At 37.1% G+C, this 25,331-nt stretch overlaps 1 protein-coding gene across 2 annotated transcripts in view; it reads right to left on the bottom strand.

Moving 5' to 3' along the window:
- The window catches only part of ERICH3 (glutamate rich 3), a 146,361-nt gene that overhangs the window by 52,097 nt on the left and 68,933 nt on the right, over positions 1-25,331 (bottom strand). For both annotated transcript variants that reach the window (XM_071217377.1, XM_023585270.3), the window contains 2 exons: positions 11,017-11,203; positions 5,726-6,027 (listed from right to left, as the gene is read on the bottom strand). In XM_071217377.1, the coding sequence (XP_071073478.1) occupies positions 5,726-6,027; positions 11,017-11,203 (489 nt within the window). The remainder of the gene's footprint in view (positions 1-5,725; positions 6,028-11,016; positions 11,204-25,331) is intronic.

Below are 25,331 nucleotides of genomic sequence, written 5' to 3'. Positions count from 1 at the left end.
CTTTATTTTTATATGTTTTAGTTATTAGATTTTCTGGCTTCTATCCCAGTAGTGAGAACCTCTCAAGTAATTGAGAGCTGTCCACCACCCTGCAGCAATGAAAGAAACTTAATTTAGAAATGCATGCCCTGTGCATATGAAGAAAGCTGTGTTAATTCAGAGAGCAGATGAGGGAGATTTAAGAGCAAAAAAGAAATAAAAAACTGCAATGAGGAAAGGCAAACAAAAAAGAAGTCATCACAAGAATATTAATATGAAAGAGATTTAGTAGGGAGAATAAGAAATGTGAATTAAAATGAGTAAAACAAAATTATAAAACAAGCAAGATGAATAATTTGGTTTATATTGCATGATACAAACAGGAAATAGTAAAAAAAAGAAAAGAAATATTTTGATCCAAGTATTGCAGGTCAAGTATAAGATAATTACTCATTTAGGTCAGTTAGCAAGCAAACAATAAATCTTGATTGAGAGTCTTCTCTATGGATGAAGACAAAATTGCAAGAGAAAGGACATTGCAATATCTCAACCTCTACCATCAAGGAGTCTCCAGTTGTTGTTGAGGAAATAAGATGCAAGTATACAAGAGGTAATATAACAGTTTTTATATATTGTCCTCAGTAATGTTAAGTCCCATCACTACTGGATTCTATTGCCCTTGATTTTTACATAGAATTTATAATTAATTATATGAGACAGCATCAGATAAGTGGAATGGCATGAGAGGAGGAAGAAAAATCATTTTAGGGGATCATGGCAGGCTTCATAAAAGTAGGAATTGAGGTTCACAGCAGAATACAGAGATAGAGAAGGTATCCATCACTTTACATATATTTGCTTCTGGTCATAAGATAAGCAAAAGACCAGACAGAACATGAGCGGTGTGAGGACCATGGAATCAGGAAATCATGTACCCAAGTCCTTGTTAGAACATGTAAAACCTCTGCGACCTTGAGCAATTTCTTCGACCTTTTTAATCTTCATATTCTTCATCTGTATCATGAGTAGCACCTGACTCACAAAACTGTTGTTAGCATTAAAACAAGAACCCCTGAAACACACTTAGTACAGTGCCAGGAACAATGGGCACCTAATAAATATTTGGGACTAGCATTGATAATTGTTGTGGTTGGGAGGTGATAGAACAGGAAAACACAATCTGTCCTTCACTGACAGCAATCCTCTTTAATGGAGCCACCTGAGTAAAATCAGAGTAAAATAACTGTCTTCAATTAGGAATAATTTCAGTTATAGTATGGAAGCAGAACATAATCAAAGAAACATGTAGTTAGCCACAAGAACAGTCCCTGCATCCGATTTTGCAGGAGCTTCTGCATTGTCTCTCAAAATGTGAAATTTGAGGCTGTCCTGACTTTGTTCTCCCAACCACCATCAACACATCTAAATATTATCTTTCTGTTAACCAGGAGACTTCCATTCGCATTATAGCTCAAAACATGGCACTTTCTGCCATCTACTCAAGTTTTCAATATGAATGAACTAGTGGCATGCTTTCTGGATTCTTTCTCATAATTTCTTCTGTTTCCCCCATCCTACTTCCATCTTCCAGGGAATTTAATTAACCTGTTGTTTACCAAGCCCACTCATGAAGAAGTGAACCAACTCCAGGTCAACATCAATCCAGCATTAACCCTACCTCAATGACCTGACTCAAGATTCTTGCTGCCCTTATCATCATTGATTGTTCTGCAGAAAGTTGAAGCCTTGTTGCTACTGTTTCTCTTCCTCCTTTTTTAAAATGGAAATGGGCATTTAAAATTCATTAACTAGCCAACACAGATTAGAGATCTGAAGGAAAACTATTATAGCATTAACTATGTTACTTATAGTACTACCCATGTTGATTTAAGAAAAAAACAATAAAGAAAATGAAGGCCTCTATTGAACAGTTGTATTTTTTTTACTTTTAAAAAAATTTATATTTTTAGATACTTAAATTACATAAATGTTACATAAAAAATATAGAGGATTCCCATATGCCCCACTCCCTACCCCTCCCACACTTTCCCACATTAACAACAGCCTTCATTAGTGTGGTATATTTGTTACAATTGATCAATACATATTGGAGCATTGCCACTAAGCATGGACCATAATCCACTTTATAGTTTACACTCTCACACACACAATTTTGTAAGTTATGACAAGATATATAATTGCCTGTATCTGTCATTGCAATGTCATTCAGGACAATTCCAATGCCCTGAAAATGCCCCCATATTACACCTATTTTTCCCTCTGCGTCCTCTCAGAACCTCTGGTGGCCAATACCTCCACATGAATGATAAAAGTTCTTCTATTGCTAGAACAACAATAAGTCTATAGTAGAATAGCAGTAAGTCTACTCTAGTCCATCGTTCATTCCCCAATCCTGAGAATTCTGGTATGGTGATGCCCACTCTGCCTCTAAGTGAGAGGAGGCCTAGATCCCATGCGGCAGATGGATTGGAGGAACTATCTTGCCTGCAGTTGCAGACTCTCTCTGTTCCCTGGGATGGTCATTGTCCATCATCATCTCCCTGTTAGTTGTCCTGAGTGAGTCCAATGAACTGGAGAGTAGGTATTGCAGTTCTGTTGAGATTCAGGGTCCAAACGGCACATGGAAACCCCAAGGATTTAAGTCTCTTGGACATATACCTATTAACTCCAGTACCAACTATAGGTTCAAATAAAAGGGCAAAAGAGCCACATATAAGGAAAGCACAACATTGGGAATGTTCTTTTGGCAGATATGGCAGGGGAGGATTATTGGTTAGGGTGTTGAATATGGGAGGTATGTGGGGCAGGGTGCACCTACAGCAGGCTTCAAGGAAGTGTGTGAATGTTCATTTTATCATAGAGTGTTATATCAGTGGGTGGAGACCCACACAATGAAAGGGAAGGTGTTGGACTCCAATCTTGGGGAATCCTGCTATGTTCTCAAATAGAGTGTTGGGAGTCTCTTGAGAGCATAGGCAGTGCCTAATAGGGGAGGACAGTTCAGTATGTCAAGCTCTCAATGCTGTTGCAAGTACTCTTGAATCTTGTTCTTCAAGGAGTGAAGCTTGGTGGTTGCCATGGGTCCCCAGGGGAAGGAATAGCATAAATGGAACATGGGGCATTTGGGGTGCATTGTAATCATTCCACATGATCTTGCAATGATTGCTACAGGCCATGTTATATTTCATCAACATTTATAAAAGTGTATGGTCCAAAATGTAAACAATAATATGAATCATTGACCATGGTTAGTAGCACTGCTTCAATATTTGTACATCAGGTGTAACAAACGTACCATCTACATGCAAAAATCCACATTCCCCTTATTAAAAGGGAAAAGGGGGAGGGTGTTGGGCATATCTTTTCTGTAAACAAAGCTTCTTTGAAAATAAAATGAAAAAAAAAAGACATAGGGGAATAAACAGAAGAAAATATCACTGTACATGCAAGACAATAGATCTTACAGTGATGAAAGATATAAGGTCATTAAATTTTTTCATTATTATTTTTAAAAAATTTTTGCATTTTATTTATTTTTAAAACTATATTATTATTTCATTTTCTTATTAATTTTATTTGGTTATTTTGTTGGCTTCATTTTTGAAGAAGTTTTGGATCACAGAAAGGTTACAGTTGGGGCAGGGGAGGATCATTGGTGTGGGGTATCAGTGATGGGGAATACATGGAAGGAGGCTCACCTGGGGCATAACTATAAGGCATATAATTGTTTTCAAGTGTTCCTGAGACATTGTCATGGTAGGTGGAGATCCACACAATAACCAAAAGAATATAGAATTCCCATCCTGGGGAGCTCTGCCACATTCTCTAATGGGACAGCAAGAATCCCCTGAATACAGAGGCAGTGACTAGTGAAGGAGGATGGACCACTGATGGATTGTTGATAGTGGTGACTGTTCTTATGAACCTTTACTTTTCAAATTGAAATTTAGCCTAGTATTATAGGGTGCCTAAGAGTTACCTCCTGAGAGCCTCCTTCTTGCTCACATGTGGCCTCTTTTTAAGCCAAACTCAGGATATAAATGCATTACCTTCCCCCCCATGAGGGATATTACTCCTGGGGATGAGCCTCTCTGGCAAGGAGAAATTACTACCAAATTCTAACTTGCATTGCAACCTTGACCAAAAGGAGGAAGAGGTAAAAACAAATGAGTTTATATGGCTAAGAGATTTCAAGATAAGTCAGGAGCCCATTCCAGAGGTTATGCTTGTGCACGTCTCAGCAGGATTTCATTGACTGCCATAGTAAATATTTCCTCAAATAGTGGGGCCCCTGAGGGCTCTGGAGACAACTAGACACTATAGGCAGGGCAGACAGCTCAGGAGTTTGGTGCCCTGGCAATGGACCCTACTTTGGAATTCATGCTCCCCAATGTGACAGAGTTGGACCCAGCTGTGGTTTTCCTACACATGGGCATAGATTTTAATAAATCTCCATGTATTAACAGCTAAAACAAGCACACACACACACAAATATCATATCTGTTAATCTCTCTGCTACTTCTGTTGCTATAGATATTTTTTAATTCTCAATCCAAGATAAGAATAAAGAACAGAAGGGATCATAGACAGAGGTGAACAGAGTAAAAGTGTTGTGAGTGAAATCTTTTTTTAAGATGGTCACATTATTTCAGCAATAAACAAAATCCAGTATTTAGCAGCTCTATAATTATTGGATTTCTGAAATTCTCAGGTAGTGACAAGCTGAGGTGAGGAAGAAGATATCTCTGATGCCAGCCCTCTGCAGTCCATCCTGACCCATAGCTATTGCTCCTATAATCTAGGCTTTGTCTCCTGGTTATAAGAGGGACACTCAGGCAGGTCCCCCTTCCAATCCTTTAGACACATGATGCACCAACATGTTGCATTTAATATAGTTTATAGAGAATAGAATGAAGTATGATGTTTGAAAATCTGTACTTTGAAACCAGACAAACCTGGATTTGAATCCTACTTCTGCAATTTTAAATGACTTCAGCTCTCCAAGCCTCAGTTACCCAATCTGTAAAATGAAGTTTGTAATAATTCCTCCCATATCAGGTGGTGAGAATAAAACGAGATAGAGCATGGAAAATGCCTGGCACAGTGCTTGGTACCTAGCACTTGTATTATTGTTGCTATCACTATTATTTAAAGAAAGATTTTCTGTAAATGTGTGAAAGAGACAACTCTGTCATATGTGCAGAATCTCTGACCTCCTTCCTCTACTGTTATATACACATACATACACACATAAAGAGAGAGAAGGCAAGAAAGCAAGAAAGGCAGACAGACTCCAGGCCTCAAACCTATTTGTTATTTTTAGTTATGGGATACTATTGGAATCATTAATTTCACTAAAAAGGAAAAAAGTGCATACAATCAAAAACTGAAAAATTAGGCAAAATTCTATTCGGTCAAAAATGTTTTGTGCAGAAGTCAACAGAGTCTCAGTCTCATGCAGATCTGAGCCCCCTTCCTCTCACACAAGCACCCTTAACCCCCTCTGGGGTCAGTCCTGCCTTTCTAGGGTAAGTGAATAGAACTCCACGCAAAACAGTAGAGGAAGGAGGTCAGAGATTCTGCACATATGACAGAGTTGCCTAAAGAAAGACCATAACTGAGTAACAACTATTAATGGATATTTTTGCAAATTTTGATAATCACATTTAAAGACAAAACAACAGCAGCAGCAGCAAAACCAGAAGAACCCTGTGTTATTGATTACCATATTTAAAGGTAATTTCCTGGTCATCTTCCCAAATGTCTTGTCCTGGTTTTCCTCTATGTTGCATTTCTTCTATAGCAGTTCTCACTTCTCTGACTCCATTTTTTTCTCTTTGAACTGAAAAAATGGCTGAGGGAAATGTTTTGTTCCCCTCGATCTCATTCTTTCTCCGGAACATGTACTCTTTATCCTTCCTCAGTTTCTCCTCACCCTTCTTCATTTCCTCTCTTTGCTCAGCATTCTTTTCTTTCCTAGTTTTTGGTGAAGCTGTTTTTTTGTCAAGCCCCATTGCAATAATGCACCTAGGAAAATTATTAACATAAAGTGTTCATTAATCTTTACATACCATACTGTGGAACATTAAAGTTTTTAAAATCACTTATCATTTACTCTTGTTAAAAATGTTGAGGAACATTTTTATTGTGGTACACATAGGTAAATTAAAAATAAACTATTCTTACTGATGTAAAAATTATGTAAGTGAACGCAACAAATTCTTAATAATCTTGCCCACAAAAATAAACAAGTAAACAAGTCAACTACTAATTACTATAGCCTCAAACTAAAATTTGTGCTTTAAAGCTCATTTTTTACCTTATTTCAGAGTCCAATATATATCATCAAATCCTTAAAAGCAAATTATACAATAAAAGTACATAAACACAGGGAAACTGAGATAAAAACAAAGATATCATCTAAGAAAGCCAAGATGCAAAGATTCAGCCTTTGGTCATTTATTATTCGAAAAACACAAAAATAACAACGAAAATTTATATACAAGATTGTCTCTAAACAAACTTGATTGACTTTTAAAGAAACATAAACAGTTACATGTTGTTGTGCCCTTTAAATGAATCCCTAGAAGCATACAGGCTTATTTTAATAGAATTGTCATTATTGCTTTTTGAGTGGCCTTTTGAAACCTGTAATGCATTTTTTTTTTTATAATTTTTTGCTGGCAATAAACATCTGTTCCCTGAAGATGGTAAAAAATTTTAGAAGTCATAAAGAGTCATTCAAAGTCAAGTCTGGTGAATAAAGCAGATGATGTGAATATTTTATGTCATTTTAGGGAAAAACATTTTTCAAATCAGATATCACAAAAGTAATATTAATAAATTTTCTTCTATAGTTTTTTTTCTATATCTCAAGCTAACATCAAAATAAGAATTCCAATCATGGTCTTAATAATGCTTTAGTAAAAATAATGATTATGAAAATGACAAGATTATTCAACACTTACTCTGTGCCAAGCTCTTTGCTGAGAACTTTATATACAGCGTCTTCCAGGGCTCATACCCCACAGATCAATGAGTTAAGAATTATCATTGCCACTTTACAAATTTTACAAATGAAAAAACTGAGGTTTACAAGGTTCCATGACTTGCCCAAGGACACCCAGCAGGTTAGCGATGGAGCCACGTTGCCAGCTCAAGTCTGTTAGACTTCATTACCTCACAGTGAATCACAACCATATTGTTACAATACAGTATTGCCCTCTAAGATGACCAGTAACTCAGACAAATGTTGCAATGCTAGACAAAACCACCAGAGAAAGTACTCACACATCCTCACCAGAAACTAACAAAATCTGGGGACATTTCCTCCTAACTAAAGCCAGGAGACAACCCATGCCTGAAAAAAGGTATCTGGCAGGTATTGGTCTCCATATTTCCTTCTCTGGACCTTGTCATATCCCCTTTTCTCCATGCTATACAAATGTCAGGCAACTAAGTCAATAGTAGTGGTTGGGTAAAGCAGGACAAGAAATCTTGAATCAAGATTTCTCAATCCAGGAGGGATAGGAACAATATATAAAATCTGAAAATTCCCTCAATGTGAAACAAATCCAATGGCAGATACTTATCCTGAAGATTCCACTGAATGTCAGCTAAATCCAGTCTAGAAATAGCAGAGGAATTGATCTTAATTAATTCTCCCAACAGGAAAATATGAGACTTACTTATATCACCATCTTTTCAACATGTCCCCTAAAATAAAGCTAAAAGAATTTGCACTCAAAGTGACTACCAAGCTGTAGGAAAATGAAATAATAAGAATAAACTTAGCTTCCCTATATTAAGCTTGATAAATACTCCTTGACTTTAACAGTGATGTGCTTAGCACATTGGTTTCCTTGGAATAAAGGTGTCATGAATCTTTATAGAATATGATTACTAGCATTGCCTTCTGTTCAAGCTGTTCTTCCCCTATCAATGGCATCACCAAATCCATTGATTCTGAGCCTCTGATATGCTGTTAATTTTAGTTTATGTTGTGACTGTACTGAGTCTTTGATGCCTCCCTACAGCATGCAGTTTTTATTGCCCATCTGCTTAAGGGAGTTGGGCAAACAAAGTGAGTAACATCTGTGCTCTCCTCCTCACTGACTACCTATTTGACTTCTGAGTATAATTTAGGTGTTGATTCTCATTACTAAAGCTCAAAGCAGGCAATGCTTCTTCTTCCTGTGTTTCACTCTAACAACTAAAAATAACCACTATGCCTCTCCAAACAGTTTCCATGATTAAAGGAAAAGTAGAGTTGTGAAAACTCCACACTTAGAATTGACCACTGCTGAGCTTTTCTTGTTTCTGAGAACCTTAACCAGGCAATTCCTAATCAATTTTTGAAGTAGAATCCCCTATTGTTTTATTTTACCACATCTTAAGAGTTCCAGGAACTGGTATTTTAAATTTATGTAGAATTCATTTCATTTTGAACAAATTAAAGGAACTAATATACACCCCTTAAGATAATGGATGGTATTATTTTTGGATGTGACAAAAAGCAAAGGTTATACAATATTATAAATGAAAGCAATCTCTTAGGAGTAGTTTTTAAGTTGGAGTTTTGCAATGCTGGTGCCTCTGAAAAAACTACTGTAGAATCATGTCAAACAAGCAAGCCTCTATTATTCACCTTTATCCTGCCACATCAAATGATACTGCACTGTCCTTCTCTGGGTATTCACAGATTTCATTTGAAAAATGATTATGAAACTAATATAAAATTGAAAACTACTGTCTTATAAGAACTGTGCATTTTAGTAGAGGGCAAGGGGTCTTATTCCTTAATATAACAACCATTTTGTTACTATTATTTGAAAAGGTTGAAGGAAGACACTAGAGGGGACCAAGAAGTGTCAAAATTTAGAAAGAACTTATAGAAGCTATTAAGGGTTGAATAGGAGAATAGATGTCATCAATCAGATTTTGGTACTGATTATTAAACTTCCATAGAAAGTGTTCAGCGCTGAAAATTTACAGCTTAGGGTTTATACAGCAATTCCCAAAGAATGCAATGTGTTTATGCATGAATGATTGTACATAGCTTATTAGCACTCCTGGGAGTTCAAAAAAAAGGGTTAAACTGCTTTTCCACAAATATAGAAATAGCAGATTTGAGTTGGGACCAGAAGGCAACTTGAGGTGGACCTATGTGCAGCTGCGCACTCATACTACATCGCCCTAGGTCAATCACTTTCCTACTCTTCTGGATGGCTATTTCACACCTCTCCTCCTACAAAAACCTCCAACCCCTCCTCCTTCAGACTTAACCTCAGCTGATAGATTTGTTTCCTGTATGATGGAGAAAATAAAAACAATCAGCGGAGAACTTCCAGCTTGTTCCGGCATATCCACCAACCTACTTCTCTCTATACCCTATGCTCCATCTTTCCTCCTGTTATTCTAGAAGAATTGCTCTCCTCTTCTAAAGGCTAATGCCTCCATTTGAACCCTAGACCCCATCTCCTCTAGTTTACCCAAGCATTTTGCTCCAGCAAATTTCCTCTCTACGTTATGCTTCATCAATTTTTTTTCTTCTCTAGGGAATCATTCTGTCTAGTCTATCATCATATAAACATAATATCTCCCATCTTAAAAATATAAAAGCACCTTTGAATCCCACATCCCTCTTTTAGTTACCACCTCATGTCTATATGTTATAGCAAAATTCCTTTTAAAAAGTTGCCTATTGTGTTAGATTGAGTTACAGAAAAAAAAGTGTTCTTAATCTTGATCCACATACCTGTAGGTGTGAACCTATTATAATTATTACCTTTTGAAGATAATCTTTTAGTTAAGATGTGACCCAATTGAATAAGGGTAGGTCTTATTCCAGAATACTGGAGGACTTACAAATAGGACCCAGAAGTCACAGAAGCAAGAAAGGAGAGGACATCATCATGTGCTGGGAGGCAGAGACACAAGCCAAGGAACCCAAGGATTACCAGCAGCAAGCACCGGAATGCTAAAGTCTTTGGGAAGAAAGCAAGTCTTACTGATATCTTGATTTTGGACTTCTGGCCTCAAAACAAAGAGCCAATAAATTTTTGTTGCATAAGCCAATCCACTGTATGTTATTTGTAACAGTGGCTCTGGAAAACTAAGACATCAATATTCTCTGGTTTTAGTCTTCTGAAAATTGTATTTTAAGTACACTCCAATCAAGCTTCATCCCTAACACTTCACAACTGCAGCCAACACCAGCACATTACCAAATCAATGTTCAACCCTCAGTCTTCTTTTTATTTAGCATATCTATCCAATTAGCCCAGTTATCATGTCCTTGCTCTTCAAACATTTTGTTCATTTCCAGATATCACTCTCTTTATGTTCTCTCACTAACCACTGGCTTTCCATCTTAGTCCCTTTGTTGGTTCCTCTTTATCTTCTTCACCTCTGAACTTGAGTGTCCCAAAGCTCATTACTCAGACACCTCCCACATCTGCATTAAATTCTTAAAATTATTTAAATCTTATGGCATTAAATGCCATCTAAATGCAAACTACTTGTAAATTTATATCTCTAACCTTGACCTTTCACCTGACTCCAGATTTATATATCTAACTGCGTATCTATCACCTCCACTTACATATTTAATAGATGCCTCTAACTTACCATGACCAAACCAAAGCCCCTTCATTTCATCCCACACCCAAATCTGCTTCTCCCACAGTCTTCCCCCTCTTAATACATGTTAACTGGACATCTTTCCATTTGTTTAGAAGCAGAGCTTAAAGCAGTATGGGGAAAGGGAGAAAAGAAACAGAATTTGAAACACCATCAGCTTTTAGCTCTGTCATTGAATATATCTAGAGTTTTAATTTTTAGATGTATATCTTATATTTCAAATGCAGTACGCAGGGTTGAAACAAAAAACCTTTTACTTAGACTCATCTACACTATCTTTCCTAACAAAATTGTGACTCAAAATACACCCATAGAAGTTTAAGAAGAAAAAATTGGCAAAACTTGTGCTCCACCAAAGGAAATTTGTTTCCATACTTGTAGCAGGGTGATGATTTCTCGACACACACAAACCCAAAGTAGCCACGTTTGCCTCCAAGTCTGGAACCTTTTCGATGTTTATATTCACAGCAGGAGCTTAACCTGTTCACCTGTATCCCATTCAGGAAAAAGGTGAGACTGAAAGGGAAACCACGATGTCTTTTGGAGATAAACTGAAAGGTCTCTGGAAATGAAAAAGAAATATATTAGTGAAAGCAACTCATTTTGGACTAAGATGTTCTTAATCACAGTTTTCTATTAGATAAATATAATATGCTAAAGATCACCTTCTTAATTTGAAGAAATTTTTAATCATAAAAATATATTCTATTAGTTTTATTTGTAATAAATACTCCAAGTCTTTATAAAACTCTTTCATTTGTAATAAAACAACAATACCAGGCATTGTTATCTCTCAACAATCACATGAAGTAGGAATATTGTTAGCCCTAGTTTTCAAATGAAGAAATTAAGACAGAGTTGTTCAGTAATTTACTCAGTGGCATACAGTAAGTAGGAGAGTTAAGATTTAAATCCAAATATCTCTAACTCTAGAGATCACAGTCCTAACTATATGGCTATGGCATTAATTGATAAGGGAAGTATATAATGACAAAATAGCTACTGTGAATGTAAAAATGCTTTTAAATAAATTTGTATCTTTAGTTGTAATTTGCAACATCATAACAAATGTATGCGTGTGGCAGAATGAATTCATCTTCGAGTTTTACCCAATTCTGTTTGGACTAAAGGCTCCTTTTATTAGTCCCCTTCCAACCCCAAAATCCCACCAATATACTTTGGAGATATTGTGGGTTCAGTTCCAGACCACCACAATAAAGCAAATACAGTAATAAAATGAGTCACAAGAACTTTTTGGCCTCCAGTGCAGATAAAAGTTATGTTTACACTATACTGTAGTCTGTTAAGTATGTAAAGCATTACATCTAAAAAACAGTGCACATACATTTGTTAAAAATTACCTTTTTTTGGCTATAAAATATTAAACATCACCTGAGCCTTCAACAAATCATACTCTCCCTGCTGGTGGAGGATCTTGCCTCAATGTTGATGGCAGCTGACTGAGCATAGTGGTTGTTGGTGAAGGTTGGGGAGACTGTGGCAATTTCTTAAAACGAGACAGCAATTAAACGAGAAGTTTGCCAAATCAGTTGACTCTTCCTTTCACAAACGATTTCTCTGTAGCAATCAATGATGTTTGATGGCATAACCACAGTAGAACTTCGTTCAAAATTAGAGTTAATCCTCTCAAACCTTGCTGCTGCTTTATCAACTAAGTTTATGAAATATTCTAAATTCTTTGTTGTCCTTTCAGTATCTTTACCAGGAACAGACTTTATCTCAAGAAACCACTCTGCTCATCCATAAGAAGCAATGCCCCCTCCATTAAAGTTTTATCATGAGATTGCAGCAATTCAGTCATATCTTCAGGCTCAACTTTTAACTAACTCTAGTCTCTTTCTATTTCTACCACATCTGGAGTTACATCCTCCACTGAAGTTTGAACCCCTATCAGTCATCCATGAGGGTTGCAATCAACTTTTTTCAAACTCTTGTTTGTGTTGCTATTTTGAATCACAAATGTTCTTAATGGCATCTAGAATGCTGAATCCTTTCCAGAAGGCTTTCAATTTACTCTACCCAGATCAATCAGAGGATCACTACCTATGACAGGTATAGCCTTATAAAATATATTTCTTAAATAATAAGACTTGAAAGTCAAAATTACTCTTTGATCCATGGGCTACAGAATGGATGTTGTGTTATCAAACATGGAAACATTAAGCTCATTGTGCTTCTCCATCAGAGCTCTGGGATTACCAGGTGAATTGTCAATGAACAGTCCTATTTTGAAAGGAATCTTTTTCTGTGAGTAGTAAGTCTCAACAATGGGTTTAAAATATTAGGAAACCATGTTGTAAACAGATGTACTGTCAACCAGGCTTTGTTGTTCAACTTATAGAGCACACAGGCAGAGTAGATTTAGCATAATCCTTTAGCATCCTAGGATTTCAGACCAGTAAGAGAGCATTGACTTCAACTTATTCATCAGCTGTATTAGCCCCTAACAGGGCATTCAGCCTATCCTTTGAAGCTTTGAAACCCAGATAGATTCTCCTCTCTAGAGATCTGGCTATGAAAATCCTAGACAAGTTTCCATCATCTTCCAATGGAAGTCTGTTTCATCACCATTGAAAGTCAATTGTTTAGTGTAGCCACCTTTATCAATTATCTTAGCAAGATCTTCTGAATAACTTGCTGCAACTTCTATATCAGCCTTGCTGCTTCACTCTGCACTCTTATGTTATGGAGATGACTTCATTCCTTAAACCTTATGAACCAACTTCTGCTAGATTCAAACTTACCTTCTTCAATTTCCTCACCTCTCTCAGCCTCCATAAAATTTAAGAGAGTTTGGGTCTTGCTTTGGATAAGGCTTTGGTTTAAGGTAATGTTGTGGCTCGTCTGATCTTATATTTAGATCATTAAAAGCTGTTTTGCTTTCTTGTCATTCATGTGTTCACTGGAGTAGCACATTTACTCTCTTTCAAGTACTTTTTCCCTTGCATTCACAACTTGGTTAACTGTTTGGTGTAAGAGGCCCTGCTGTCTGCATGCCTTCTCACCAAGTTTAATCATGTCTAGCTTTAGATTTAAAGTGAGATTCATATGTCCCTTCCTTTCACTAGAATACTTAGAGGTCATTGTAGAGTTATTAACTGGCCTAATTTCAATATTGTTTTTGTCTCAGGGAAGAGGGAACCCAAGGAGAGGGAGAAAGACTGGGGAATGGTCAGTCAGTGGAGCAGTCAGAACACAACATTTATCAAAAAGCTTGCCTTCTTATATGGGCACAGTTTTTGGTGCCCCAAAATAACTACAATAGAAATGACAAAGATCACAGATTACAGATCACTATAACAGACGTAATAATAATGAAAAAGTTTGAAATATTGTGAGAATTACCAAAATGTGACACAGAGACATGAAGTGAGCACATGCTTTTAGGAAAAACGGAATCAATAGACTCTTTATATATATACTTAGATTATATAAAATGTTACATTAAAAAAAAGAGATTCCCATATGTCCCACTCTCCACACCTCCCACCCTTCCCCACATTAACAACTTCTTTCAGTAGTATGGTACATTCATTGCAATTGATGAACACATTTTGGAACATTGCCACTGTATTAGTCAGTCAAAGGGGTGTTGATGCAAAATACCAGGAATCTGCTGGATGTTATAAAGGGTATTTATTTGGGGTAGTAGCTTACGGTTACCAGGGCATAAAGTATAAGTTACTTCCCTCACCAAAGCCTATTTCCATTTGTTGGAGCAAGAACACTGCTGACATCTGTGAGGGTTCAGGCTTTCTGGGTTCCTCTGGGCTCAGCTCCTCTGTTTCCTCCACAAGGTCAGCTGTAGACTATCAGGTGAACTGCTCTGTCTCTTTCCCCAGGGCTCCAGCTCAAGACTTCAGCATCAAACTCCAACATCAAAAACTCCAACATCAGAAACCCTCAACTCTGTTCTTTGCCATGCCCCTCCAAGGGGTGGGGACTCACAGCCCTAATCATAACTCAGTCATGCCCAGGTACAGATCAGATTACAAACATAATCCAGTATTTCTTTTTGGAATTCATCAATAATATTAAACTGCTACAGCCACTAAGCATTGATTAGAGTTTATATTGTAGTTTACACTCACTCCCACTCAATTCTGTAGGTTATGACCATATATATAATAGCCTGTGTCTCTCATTGCAATGCCACTCAGGACAATTCCAAGTCCTGAAAGTGTCTCATATTACATCTCTTTGTCCCTTTCCCTGACCGCAGCACCTCCAGTGGCCACTGTCTCCACATCAATGATATAATTTCTTCCATTGCTAGAATCACAATAAGTCCATAGTAGAATACCTATAAGTCTACTCTAGTCCATATTTTATTCCCAATCCTGAGGATTCTAGGATGGTGATGCCCACTCCACCTCTAATTGAGAGGGGGTTTCAATCCCATATGGCTGATGGATGAGACTCTCTTGCTTGCAGCTGTAGACTCTTGGTTCCTTGGTATGATGGTTGTCTGTCCTTACTTCCTTGTTAGTTGTACTGGGTGAGTCCAGTGAACTGGAGAGTAGGTGTTGTGACTCTGCTAAGGCTCAGGGCCCAGTTGGCACATGGACAGCCCAGAGATTCAAGTCTCTTGGACGTACACCTACCAACTCCAGCACCAACTGTATGTTCAAATAAAAGAGACAGAAGAGCATGTATAGAGAAGTCATATCTGAGTCCAACTCTGCCACACTCAGAAGCACAAACTCCAAAGTAGGGTCAACTGGTAAGGCACCAATCTTTGGAGCTATCTGCCATGAATATAGGACCTGAGTTTCTCCAGAGCCCTCTTTTTTGGAGTCCCACTTTTTTGGGGAAGTATCTACTTTGCTGTCTATGAGATCCTGCTGAGATGTATATAAGCATTACCTCTGGGAAGATCTCCCAACTCATTTTGAAGTCTCTTAGCCATATAAATTCATTTGTCTTTATGTTTCCCCCTTTTATTCAAGATCTTTTTCCAGGTGCATTGCTTGTTGGTGTTTAGTAATAATCCCTGGTGCCAAGGAGGATCATCCCCGGGAGTCATGTCCCACACTGGGGGAAGGTAATGTATTTACATGCTGAATTTGGCTCTGAGAGTGGCCACATTTGAGCAACAGGGAGCCTCTCAGGAGGTAACACTTAGGCACCCTACAACACTAGGCTATGTTGCAACTTTGAGAACAAAGGCTCATAATGATAGTCATAGAGGAGTTGTGCAGTGAAGGCATAGGACAGAGGTTTAGTGATACATGGGGCTGGGCAGTGCAAGTTTGATAGGGGGTAGGGTGGGGAGGATGGGTTGATTCTGATGGATTTTAATGCAAGGTTGACACAAATGTCCAATTTGTAAAAATAACAACATCTACAAGGTGCAATAAAGTGAAATGCAATAAAATTTGGTATGTCTGTATTAAGAACCACTACCTACAATTAATAGTTTTCAGGCATTCCAAGTCTTTATAATGCTCTTTGGGAAAAAAATCCCACTTTAGAAGTCCCAAACCTGAAGTTTGAGAAATCCTAGTCTACAGGGTGTCTCAGGACCTGCTTCTCACGAATATTTCTAATGTCACTTCTATACAAAACCTCTCTGTACCCTTCAATTTCTACCAATAAAAGAGTTAATAATTTTCAACTCTGTGCCATGTACACATTTCCTATTGCTGAACTTATTGCAATATTTTTTTCTTTTTTTAAATTTACTGATATATATCACTCATACATAAAAATACATAAATAATAAGTGTACAATAGTTGTGAACTTACAAAACAAACATATATAACATCGAGCAAACATATATAACATCTCACTCTACCACCAATAACTTGCATTGTTTTTAAACCTTTTTAACTAATGATTAAAGAGCATTGTCAAAATATTACTACTAAACAAATTTTCCCCTAACCAATCCTATTATTATTATCTTTATATTATATATGAATATACCTAAACAATTAAGTGTATAGTAAAAGTTGTGAACTTACAAAGCAAACATGCATAACATCATACAGGGGTCCCATATATCAACCCTCCACCAACACCTTGCATTATCATGAGACGTTTGTTACAAACTATGAAAGAACACTGTCAAAATCTTACTACTAATCATAGTTCTTATCTTAAATTTGGTGTGTTTTTCCCCCAACCCACCTTATTACTATTTTTTAAATATATTTTTTATGACAGAAGTTATAAACTTATAAAACAATCTTGCTCATGTGCAGAATTCCCAAACAACACCCCTTCCATCAACACACCACAATGTGTGTGTCATTTGCTACAGATAAAATAATATCATCTGATTATTACCATGTCCATAGTGTACATTTGGCTCACACTTTCCGAACTGCCTCAGTATCAACATAGTACTTCTTTTGCATAGATGCAAGAATATTATACTGTTACTAGTAATCACCATCCATAGGTCACTCCAGCTATATAGTTCCCATGCTTCTCCACATTCCCAACACCCTGCAGTAGTGATATACTTTCTTCTAGCCAACAAAGGACACTCTTGCATCTGTACCATCAACCACAATTCCCACCCACCTCTTGGTTTACTGTGCTATCCAGTTCCTAGATTATTCTCAAGCATTCTGTCAGTTGGCATTTATATACCTAGACTACCATTTTCAGTTACATCCCCATTTACTAGCTGATACTCACTATGTGTTACCATCCTCTCTATACATTTCCACACTTTTACAATAAAGCTAATTAAAGCTTCTACATGCATTAAACATCAGTAGTCCACTCAGTCCTTCCTCTTATCTTCTTTAAGAATCCACCACCTACCACCAGGTCTTGAAGATATTTTCCAGTAATTTCTAGTAGAAGTTTTATGGTTCGTGCTTTTACTTTTAGTTTTTTATAAATCATAATGATATTTAGTCTTCCAATCCATGAGCATGGATTGTTCTTCCAGTTATTTAGGGCTTTTAAAATTTGTTTTAACACTGAGTTGCAGTTTTCTGAATACAAGTGCTTTACATCATTGGTTAAGTTTATTCCTGACTATTTGAGTTTTATCCATCATATTTTATTTTCACCACTCTTTTGACAGTTTTAGTTACTTTTATTGATATAATCTTCATTTCTAGACTCTCTTCCAGGCCCCTCTCTCCCTTCTTCAGGCTCTTGCACACCCTTTCGTATTTCCTGAAATTCTGATCTCTTGGTTAGAAATTCTCTGTTTCTGTTTATCTGTGAATATTCTAATTTCACCCTCATTTTTGAAAGACAGTCTTGGTGGATAGAAGATTAATGGCTGGAAGTTTTTCTCTTGTAGTATCTTGAATATATCACACCACTGTCTTCTTGCCTCCATGGTTTCTGGTGAGAAATCAGCACTTAATCTTATTGGGTATCCCTTATATGTTATGCTTTGCTTTTCTCTTGCTGCTCTTAGAATTCTCTCTTTGTCTTTAGCCTTTGACATTCTGATGAGTATGTGTATTGGATTTGGTCTATTTGGATTTTTTCAGATGGGAGTACGTTGTGCTCCTTGGACAGGGATATCTATGCCCTTCAACAGGGCTGGGAAAATTTCTACCATTATTTCTTTAAATACTCTTTCTGCCCCTTCTCCCTTCTCTTCTCCTTCTGGGACACCCATGACATGTATGTTTGCATGCCTTTTGCTATCATTTAGTTCCCTGAGACCTTGTTCAATTTTTTCCATTCTTTTCTTCATCTGTTCTTTTATATGTTCACTTTCAGAGGCCATTACTTCAAGTTCATCAATACTTTCTTCTGCCTCCTCAAATCTGCTATTATATGATTCCAATGTTTTTTTAATTTCATTGATTGCACCTTTCATTCCCATAAGATCTGCTGTTTTTCTATGAATGCTTTAAAATTCTTGTTTTCATCCAATGTCTTCTTAATATCCTTAGTCTCTTTAGTCATTTCATTGAATTTTTTAAGGAGATTTGTTTGAACATCTATGATTAGTTGTCTCAACTCCTTTATGTCATCTGGAGGCTTATGTTGTTCCTTTAACTGGGCCATAGCCTCCTGTTTCTTGGTGTGGATTGTATTTTTCTTGGTGTCTTCACATCTGGCTTACTAAAGTATTTTTTCTGGGTACAGTTTTCTCTTTAGTTTACGGCTTCCTATCATTTATCCCTTGCTAGTTATGCAATAGGAACCAAGCATGTAGTTGGTGCTGTAAACTGTGGAGGCTCAAGCTGCCCTCATTGCAGCAGGGACCAATGAAGCTTCTTCCAACTTTCTCCTTTGCCAGGGGTAGGGACAGAGTCACAGCTATGTGCAATAATCCAAGTGCAAGCCTAGACTGTAGTTGCCCAGAGAGACTGATGAAGCTTCACATCCCTTTCTCCCCTGCCTGGGGCAGGGATGTTGTTGCAGGTGTGGACGGCAGTCTGTGCAGTGTGGGTCCAAGATGACTGCAGTTGCCCTGGTAGACTTCTGATCTTCTGTCTGTGCCAGCCAAAGTTACCTGCAGTTACCTATATAGGCTATTGCAGGGCTCCTCAGCCTCTTCCCCACCAGAAGCAGGCTGAAGCCTAGGCAGGCTGCAGGCTAATCTGCGTGAAAGAAACTGGTTCCTGCAGACACTGAGAGTTTCTGTCAGCCCAGCTTCCCCTCAGACTGGGGGCAGGGTCAGAATGGTAGCTACCGGTCTCTTTCTGACTTGGGCTGGTTCTTGACCCAACTGTTTCCAGGGTTATCTCTTAGTCAGCCAAGTCTCCCATTTAGTAGCCAAAATTGGCAGCCATCCATCTCCTTCTCACCTGTTTCTGGGAAACGGAGCTTCCAATTCCCATCACAGAACAGCTCCTGGGGCAGCTCATGCTGCCAGAGTAGGATGATCACTGGCCTCCATGGCTTGGCTGGTCATTTCCTGGAGAGGTTGGCACAGGTCACTGCAGATTCCTCCCTGCTGGAGGTGGCACTGGGGCCTAGGCTAAACCTGCAATATGATCTGGATGGGAAGAAGCCAGTCCCAACAGCACTGGGATTTTCAGTCCAGCCCATTTCCCCTCGTGCCAGGTGTAGAGTTAAGATGATGGCTCCCAGCCTCTTTCTGACTTGGACAGGCTCAAACTTTAGCTCTTCTCAGGATTATTCTGTAGCCCACTGAATTTTCTCATCATAGCTGAAATTGGTGCTCAACCATCTCTTCCTCCTCCATTTTGGGGAAGTGGAGCTTTCAATTACAGCCACGGAACAGCTCCCGAGGCGGCTTGTGCCTCTGGTGGAGGATGGGCACTGGCCTCCATGGCATGGAATGCTCTACTTACGAGTCATCTCTGCAGATGGGCAGCCTCCTTCTTCCATGTTGCAGGATGCTCTTCTGGTCTCCTGGAGCCCCCAAATGGTGCTTCAGCTAGCTCCAGAGAGCTCTGGGTGTTTGCTAACTGCACTGTAGAAGGAGCTGACTCTAAGAGCTTCTTACTCCACTGCCATCTTGCTCATTCTCCTCATCACAATATATTTTAGTATGGCTAGATCAGTAGTTCTCAAATGTTAGCATGCATCAGAAGCACGTGGGGGGCATAAAAAAATACATTGCTGCACCTCACCCCAGAGTTTCTGATTTGGTAGGTCTGGGATAGGACCTAAGTTGTTGGATGATGCTGATGCTAGTGGTCTAGGTACCACATTTGAGAACCCTTTATCTAAATATTTGCTACCCAGCAAGTCTGTGAAATCCGTGATTGCTGAGACTGATCTTACTCACCTGGTTCTTTAGATCTCAGAACAATGGCTTAAGAACCCCCAATAAATAAGTACTGAATACCATTTTAACCTATTTCTTTCACAGTAATCTAGAAACACTATGAGTATAACACATTAAGCTCCTAAAGAAAGATTCAAATTAGATACAACTTGTTCTAAAGAAAATATTTATTGAAAAAAAAAATTGTCACTTAAACCTTAGTGTTTATTATGTGAAATTAAACAACTAGGAAAGAAAAAACTTAAAATATTAGTGTTGGGGAAAACTAACATACAACAGATTTAAAAATTTTAAGTGGTGAATAGAAAGCTAGTTTGCTTTGATTAGACTAGAAATTGAATTATACATTCATGTAATATGATTTATTTTACTGCCACATCATACCCTATAATTCGCTAAGTTAAGCAGACAAGGAAGGGAAAGGAGAAAAGGAGTAATTAGGAATGGGCACAGGAAATCAACTTCTTCTAAATTTGACTGCCCTCCCATTTGATACCCACATGACTAGAGAATATATCCAGATTATCTCATTTTTTCCCATTTTTTTGTACTCTGATTGAACAAGAACTGACAATCTCTGCCTTTACTCCCTTGTTATTTTTACAATTTTATATTTTAAAATTTAGTAATTCCTCCCAACCCTGACTTAATGGTTTCTGTATGTATTAATAGAAAGAATATAGATCAGAAATCAGAAGACCTTGGTCTATGTCCCAGTTATCCACTTACTAGTTTTAAAGATTATATAATATAAAAAATAGAAAACATTTTATAAACTCCTTGAAAATTTTAGTTATTCATAGTTATCTGACAATAAGTAGCATTTTTAGGTACTAAAGGGAAACTAAAGTGTTGCAAAAATATTAAATATGGTCCACTCCCTCAAGAAGTTATAATTTAGCAGGAAGGACAAAATTAATATAAAAGGCTTTTGGAGTTAGGAGTTCACCAAATCCTCTCTCTAAAAGCAACCATAAAATTATCAAAAATCAACAACTTCAGAAAACTGGAAATAAACCAAAGACTTATTACAAAATGACAAGTACTTATTCATGAAAGTTACCGAACTCCAAGTAAGAAGAGTGGAAATCTATGGTATTCTTGCCTGGAGCTGCTTCCTCCCTTCATACTTTCCATTAGTTCAGCCCTGCAGTACAAATAGGGTAGTAGGGCAGGCCATGAATAACCAGCAATTTCACTGATGGAAGGGGCTGACTTGATTTGGAGCAGATGGCAAAAAAAATCTATGGCCTAAAGCATTACCAGTAATAAGTAGCAGTCTCAGAAGCAGGAAAGGTCAGAAGTTCTACTAGCCTGAGGTTGCAGTTCTCGTTAAGGTAAGCAACAGTCTGATGGACTAGCCTTAAATTTGAAAGGAAAGCCAGGCAATAAAGCAGTCATAGAGGCTCTTGATCAGCCCTCTAAAATATTCCCAGCTAAATGGAAATGGCATATGTACACCAAAGATATTGAAGAGGGCCTGATCAAGTCATAAATCTTTGGCCTACCTGGAGCTTGTGCCTATGCATAGGAGACATAAAAGAACCTGATGGAAAGTAAAACTTTGGGCAGATTTGAAAACTGCCTGAACTTTGAATGCACATTTGACCCATAAACAGATCCACTGGCAGGAGTTGGACATCTTACTGGCTCAAGGTGCTTGAACAAAAGCTCTTAAAATCAATCATTGATGACTAAGTTGTTCAAACACAGAGGCAACACTATGAGACCAATCTAAATTATAATGACAAGATTTAAAAAAAAAAAATCTGTGTAGAGAAACCACTGACTGCACCCAAGGGTGGGGCAAATTTCAAAGATTTTTTTCAGACAAGTTACTAAGCAAACAACAGCAGCAAAACAGCAACAACAACCTTCAAGGGGAAAAACGTCAGAATTCATTTTGCTTCAATACATTAACTAAAATGTCTGGTTATCAATCAAAAAATCAAAAGACACATAAAGAAGCAGGAAAGGGTGACCCATATTAAAGACAAAAAGCAGTTAACAGAAAGTGTCCAAGAGTCCTCAGATGTTTGATTTAGTATACAAAGGTTTCCAAGAAGTCCTTATAAATATGTCCAAAGACATAAAAGAAAGTATGTGTAATGGTTTAAAGGAAAGTTCGATGACAATAACTCAAAAAAAAAAAAAAAAAAAAGCCTCACTAAGGAGATAAAAATATTTAAAAGAACCAAACAGAAATTCTGGAGTTGAAAAACATGACTACATTTTTTAAAAATCTACTAAAAGGGCTCAAGAGATTGTTTGAAATGGCATAAGAATCGGTGAACTTGAAAAGAGACCAAGATGCAGGGGTATTATCAGGATTTGAAGTTGTCCTAGGTGATGCTGCAGGGATGGATGCTGGACGTTGTGTGTCCTGTCGTGGCCCACAGGCTGGACTGGGGGAGATTGTGGACTACAATGTGGACCACTGTCCATGTGCTGCAGCGGTGCTCCAGAATGTATTCATTGGGTGCAGTGGATGTGCCACAATGATGGAAGAGTTTGTTGATGTGGGATGGGTGGTGTGGGTGGGGGGTGGAGGTTATATGGGGACCTCATATTTTTTTAATGTAACATTTAAAAGAAAATAAAGAAAGAAAAAAAAAAGAAACCAAGAAACCAATGTAAAGAGCAGAGAAAAATAAAAATTGAATAAAAATCATCAGAGCTCCAGAGACCTGTGGACCAACATTAAACACACAACCATGTGTGTGATAGAAGTCCCAGAAAAAGTGGAAAGAGAAAATGGGGCAGAAAAAAAATCACACACAAAAAAATACCTCCAAATTTCATGAAAACATTAATCTAAAGATCCAAGTAGCTCAATGAACCCTATATAGATTAAACAGTAAGAGATTTATACCGAGTCATATTATAGCCAAACTTTCAAATGTCAAAGATAAAAGAGAAAATCCTGAAGGCAGCAAGAGATAAACAACTCTACATATGAGGAAATAAAAACATGATTAATGGCTGATTTCTCAAAAAGAAGAATGGAGACCAGAAAGCTGTAGAATGATATATTTAAAGTGCTGAAAGAAAAAAAAAATTTAAACTAATAATTCTACATATAGCAAAACTATCCTACGAAATTATTGTGAAATAAAGACATTCACCGATGTGGTAAATTGGATTATGTGCCCCAATTCAGACATATTCTCAATCTTCATCTGTATTCCTGTGGGTGTGAACCATTTGTATATAGAAACTCTTGAAAATGTTATTCTTAGTTATGTTGGCCCAACTGAATGAGAGTGGGCCTTAAGCTAGATGGTTGAAAGTCTTATAAAGAATTAGAAGTTGGCAGTCAATGGAAAATTCTAAGAATAGAAGAAAGGAGAGGATATTGTCATATGATAGGAAAGCTAAGGAATTCCAAGAATTACCAGCAGCCAGCACCAGCATGCTATAGTCTTCAAGTAGAAAGTAAGCCTTGTTTATATCTTTATCTTGGATTTCTGGCCTCTGAAACCATGAAACAATAAATTTTTGTTGTTAAGCCAAACCAGTTTGTGATATTTGCAATAGCAGCTAGGCAAACTAAGACAACAGATAAAGACTGATGGGTTTTGTAGCTCCTAGACCTGCCTCACAGAAAATACTAAAAGAACTCATTTAGTCTTGCACTAGATTGTAACTCAAGTGCACAGGAAGAAATAAAAAAGCACTGAAAATGGTAAATATGTGGGTAAATATAAACAAGTCTATAAATGTATTTTCTCTATTGTAAAATATGTGAGACTATACAAAGCACTAATTATAGCACTGCACTGTTAGGATTAAAACATAAACTGATGTGAGACAAGACAACAATACCATACAATGGAGCTATATTACAGCAAATATAGCTGTAATTTATTAGAATTGCTAAGGTTAATTAGAAAAATATCAGGATTTACAATACATATTTAATTCCTACCAAAATCTCTAAGAAAATTACATATATATATATATATAAAATAAAATCAACACAGGAAATAAATTGTACACGATCTAAAAGCATATACCTAACACATAAAAATATTTAGAAACAAAGGAACCAAAAGACCTAAGACTTATAGAAAACAAAAAGCACAATGGCAGACATAAGTCCAACCATATTATACATCAGTAATTACATTAAATGATGGACTAACGACCCAATCAAAAGGCAGATAAAAGTAGATTAAATAAGCAAACAAACAAAACAAAGATCCAACTATATGCTGTATATAAGAGGCACAAACAGGTTAAAAATAAAAGGATAGAAAAAATACATTCCATGGAAACAGGAACCATAAGAAAACTAGAATGGTTATATTAATGAAAGGCAAAATAAGTTTCAGGACAAGAAATATTACTAGAGATAAGAATGGACATTTCATAATGATAAGCTTATAAATACAATAGAAAGCTATAATGATTATAGGTGTTTATCCTTTTTTAGTGTCCCAGATTACATAAAGCAATAATCAACAAAAGTATTAACTGATAAAACAACTAGAAAGAAATTAGCAAGAATATGGAAGATTTGAACAGCATTATCAACTAACTCAATCAAACTGTCATTTCTTTAACACTTCACCAAACAAGAGCAGAATATTCATTTTTGCAAGTACATACGGTACATTCTCCAAGATAAATCATATGATAGGCCATAAAATAGTCTCAATAAATTTAAAAAGACTTAAATCATATATTCTGTTTGTTCTCGAAACACAACAGAATTAAATTAGAAATTACATTAGAAATCATATTAGAATTCATCAATAAAAATATGGGAAATCCCCAAATATTTTGAAAGTAAGCAACACAACTCTAAATAACCTTAAGTGCCTATAACATAGAAGGATACGCCCAGGCCCAGATGGCTTCCCTGATGAATTCTACCTAATAAAGAAAACAAAAAGAAAAAGGAAAAAAAAAAAAAAACAAAACACTACTTCAAAAACTCTTTTAGAAAATATAGAAAGAAAGAAAGAATATTTTTGA

This window comes from Dasypus novemcinctus, chromosome 9 (genome assembly GCF_030445035.2).
Source record: "Dasypus novemcinctus isolate mDasNov1 chromosome 9, mDasNov1.1.hap2, whole genome shotgun sequence".
Classification (NCBI taxonomy): Eukaryota; Metazoa; Chordata; class Mammalia; order Cingulata; family Dasypodidae; genus Dasypus; species Dasypus novemcinctus.
This window is presented reverse-complemented; position numbering and strand designations above follow the sequence as displayed.